Source organism: Parasteatoda tepidariorum, chromosome 9, assembly GCF_043381705.1.
Source record: "Parasteatoda tepidariorum isolate YZ-2023 chromosome 9, CAS_Ptep_4.0, whole genome shotgun sequence".
In the NCBI taxonomy this organism is placed as follows: Eukaryota; Metazoa; Arthropoda; class Arachnida; order Araneae; family Theridiidae; genus Parasteatoda; species Parasteatoda tepidariorum.
In genome coordinates this window covers 5,820,374-5,824,085 of record NC_092212.1, presented here as the reverse complement: position 1 = coordinate 5,824,085, position 3,712 = coordinate 5,820,374, and the positions used below count along the sequence as shown (strand labels likewise).

Below are 3,712 nucleotides of genomic sequence, written 5' to 3'. Positions count from 1 at the left end.
TGATTTCACTTTAGACTTACTTTTGACGTAAATAATATGCAAAAATACCATACTCATTCTTACTTAGTAAAAAGTGTTTGGTAAAATATTCGCAGAAAAATTAATTTATTTACGTGCAATTTAACGCGAATTTTACGTTTTTTGGAGAATCATTTTTTTAAAATTTATAATTCGACGTTTTAGCTTTAAATAAATTTTACGAATGCTTAGAAAAATCTAAAATTCATATATACGCATTTTTGACTTAAAATTGATGGTTCTCTGATACTTGGGATAAAACTTTCGATTCTATTGAAGGGGTAGTCGCTGCGTGATGTTCATGCGGAACATGTTTTATACACTACATGGCGTTTACCAAAAGTTATCAAAGTTCGTGGAATAAATTCGCAGTTTCAGGAAGCAAAATATGCATTGCATGGATTAACTGAAAGCTGATTCGGAAATGTGCTATCACATTAGATTATCGTCTGTTTAGTGTGGGTCATATATAGACTGAAGGTTTTTACTTCGCAAAATCGATTAATTTTCACTTCTTGCCATTGATGTTCGATAGACTGCCTGGGCCTCCCAGCTGCTAAAGTTGAGACCTCTTTTGTGTTGTAAAGGTAAAACTGATTGCTCTGATCATTGATGTTTCAAAGCGCCCTCTGATGGCAATTGTTGTTACTAAACTCCTAATTTTCAATGTAAAAAAAGTGAAAGTTTCAATAATAAACATATCTTATATTTACTCCTCTATCATCTTTTTATTCAGAATTTTTAATTCTGAAAACAATCAGCCCTCTTCTGAGCCCTTTGTATCTGTTGTTGTCACAAATCGCTTAAGATAAGCATGGCTAAATCAAATCCATGATTTTCCACATCCTAAAGAAATCCAAAACCAACCATAGGTTACTGATCAGATCCCATTAGGAAAGCACCATGAATATGATCAGTGAAAGCCTAGTTGAAGGAATAACGGGTACAAGTTTCAAATCAGTTAGAACCTCAACATTGATCTAAATCAGTAGTTATCCTCAATATACTTCAAAACCTTCAGATGGCCATTAAGGAAGCAGGTGATAATAGTGTTTGATTTCGCTTGTCGCAATTAAGTGTCAAAGAGCAAAATGGTTGTTTACTATGATACCAGCAATAGGCTGGTGGAAGCTTTCTGAAAATCTAATTACGAATCATAAAAAACGTTGTGAATGAATGAAACTTAAAATACATTATAAGTGACATAATAATGATTAGCAGATATTGTGCGAATTCGTTCTATAAGAAGTGTTAGTAAACGCATATAAACTGTTACCTAAAAATGCATTTCATTTTTTAATTTACGGTGAAATACATTTATTTTTAGGGTTCGAAGATTTCCCGTGGTGTCTCAAAGAGTGAATCCAACATTTTGCTACACTGTCGAGTCGCAAATAAATTATCCATTTTCAGCTGATGTTATCTATCCAAACACTTTTGGCAAGTATGAATTATCTCAAAAGTATATATAGAGATTTATACAAAGATGTTTCTGCAACAAGCCTATGTATCCTGCTCTTAAGACAAACTAAATTTTAAAGTTCTTAAGTGACTGGGTAAAGAAAGGGTTTTGAGAACTTGGAAAACAGAATGTTCTGTAACAACAGCCATTTTTATATACATTCATTACCATAAACATAAGCTCACCGAAAAGGAATTGTTGATATAAAATTATACATATGCAAGTACAAAGTTGATCGAAAATTAAAGTGATCAAAATAAGAAAAAAAATTTCATTTATTGCCACAAATGAGTGGAGATTTTCTTAAACTCTTGGACCATCTTCAGAACGAATGCAGGATACGACATAGTCGTGCTCTGAGGCATACAAGTCCTTTTTGATGCTCTGCGGTATCTAGTTACACAGTTGTTGTAATGACTCCAAGTTGATGTAATGCTGTAATGACTCCAGTATAGAAATCGACTAAACTGGGAAGTTGTCCAACTTTGCTGTCCCAAATGGTTCCAGATATATGCTCAATCTATGGCAAATCAGGGGATCTTGCAAGTCAGGGAAGTGCGGTAATGAGACGGTGGTATTCGTGTGACACTCTTGCTGCGTGTGGTCGAGAACTGCTAGTTGAAAAAAGGCTCGTAAGAGTCCTACCATGAGTGGCCTTTCTAGACGTGGCCAGATGATATCGCGCATCTACCATGCTACTGCCATGGATCAATATTAGGAATGTGTGGTCATATAATCACACTAGCTGTAGAAACGGCATACTGCTATACATTGTAGCCAAGTTTGAGACATTCACTAACAAGCTTCCGCACTTGTATGCGTTAGTCATCAGTGCCCAAATTAAATCTGGATTCATCACTGTAGACGACCTGGTTTCACTTGGTGGCAGTCCGATCCTGTCGATAGAAGCACCCTTCGAAATGTAGGCAACATTGGGTGAATGCCCCTCTGCTTACATTACTCATCACTCTTACAGATGGTATGAGATTATATTTTGTGTCATCGCATATCATACATAATCACCACTAATAGTGATCCATAATGTGATGACAGCTCAGTGTTACGTTTGTGACATCCTTCAGCCAAATGTGTTGCCACTCAAGGGAAGAATTGCAGGAGGCATTTTTCAATTATACATTGCTCAGCAACACACAGCAGTGGTGCCCCAGGAAAGCCTTCGTCACATTATCACATTTTCCTGCTAGTTTCCCAGATTTGACTCCGAACGATCCTATGTTGCCCCACTTCAGTCAAGTGGGCAACCTCCAAATTTATTTGATTTAGCAATTTTTATACAGCAACTGTGAACGAGGTGCTGTTGAGCATAAGAAACTCATATGTGTTACTATATGATCATATCTCATCCTGCATTTTCAGTAGAGGTGGTGCAAGAGGTTACTGAAATTTCCAATCATTTGCATTTTCCCCTATAATAAGTTTTCATCGATTTTTAAAATACTTGCTTTTAGTATAAAATACTTGCATCGATTTTTAAAACTGCATTTTAGTATAGAAGAATTCGTTTTATTCTGACAATCTTTCTACGTGAGTTAATTTTTAAGGCAATTATTGTATTTTTAAAATAATCGTTGAAAAGGAATCCAAGAAGTATGCATATTAGGGGTTGGCAAAATAACATCTATGTAAGGGAAGAACGAAATGCTAACTAAGTTTATGGAATTACTATTAATAATGACTTAACTGAAAATGCCCAAACCAATTTATCTGTTTGATAAAACTTGAATTTGCTTCAAATAAATATTCTTGAGCTCCGTTCCAGCAATAGAATTGAATGGTAATGCTTTCCGTTCCAATTTTGCCAGTAGTTTTTCACAAAATTACAATTGTGTTGACCTACATTCCTAATATGTATGCCTTTTGTCCGCTTTTTTTCCTTACGCCTATTCTAAAAATATGTATAATTGAGAGTGCATATTCTATACTCTACTGCATTCTACACTCGATTGTATTGCAGTTTACTGAATTCAAAATATCTGGAAGTTAAGGTGTCCCACGAATTATGTATGCAATCTTGATTTCATAAATAACGTTAAGTTTGAAATATTGATTTCCTACATAACGTTATGATTGCTAAAGCAATTGTTATTTCCATTCTGTTTCGAGTAAGCCAAGCCCGCACGAAGTCATGTAAGACATAAACAAACTAGTTATGCATCCAAGCTACCAAGTACACAAGCAAAATATATTACGATAACGATAAAATACCTAAGC

At 35.0% G+C, this 3,712-nt stretch overlaps 1 protein-coding gene across 1 annotated transcript in view; it reads left to right on the top strand.

Moving 5' to 3' along the window:
- The window catches only part of LOC139426442 (uncharacterized), a 9,362-nt gene extending 6,598 nt beyond the window's left edge, over positions 1–2,764 (top strand). Inside the window, exons 5-6 of the mRNA XM_071185330.1 lie at positions 1,346–1,462; positions 2,563–2,764. Coding sequence (XP_071041431.1) covers positions 1,346–1,462; positions 2,563–2,764 — 319 coding nt within the window. The remainder of the gene's footprint in view (positions 1–1,345; positions 1,463–2,562) is intronic.
- The last annotated feature ends 948 nt before the right edge of the window (positions 2,765–3,712 follow it).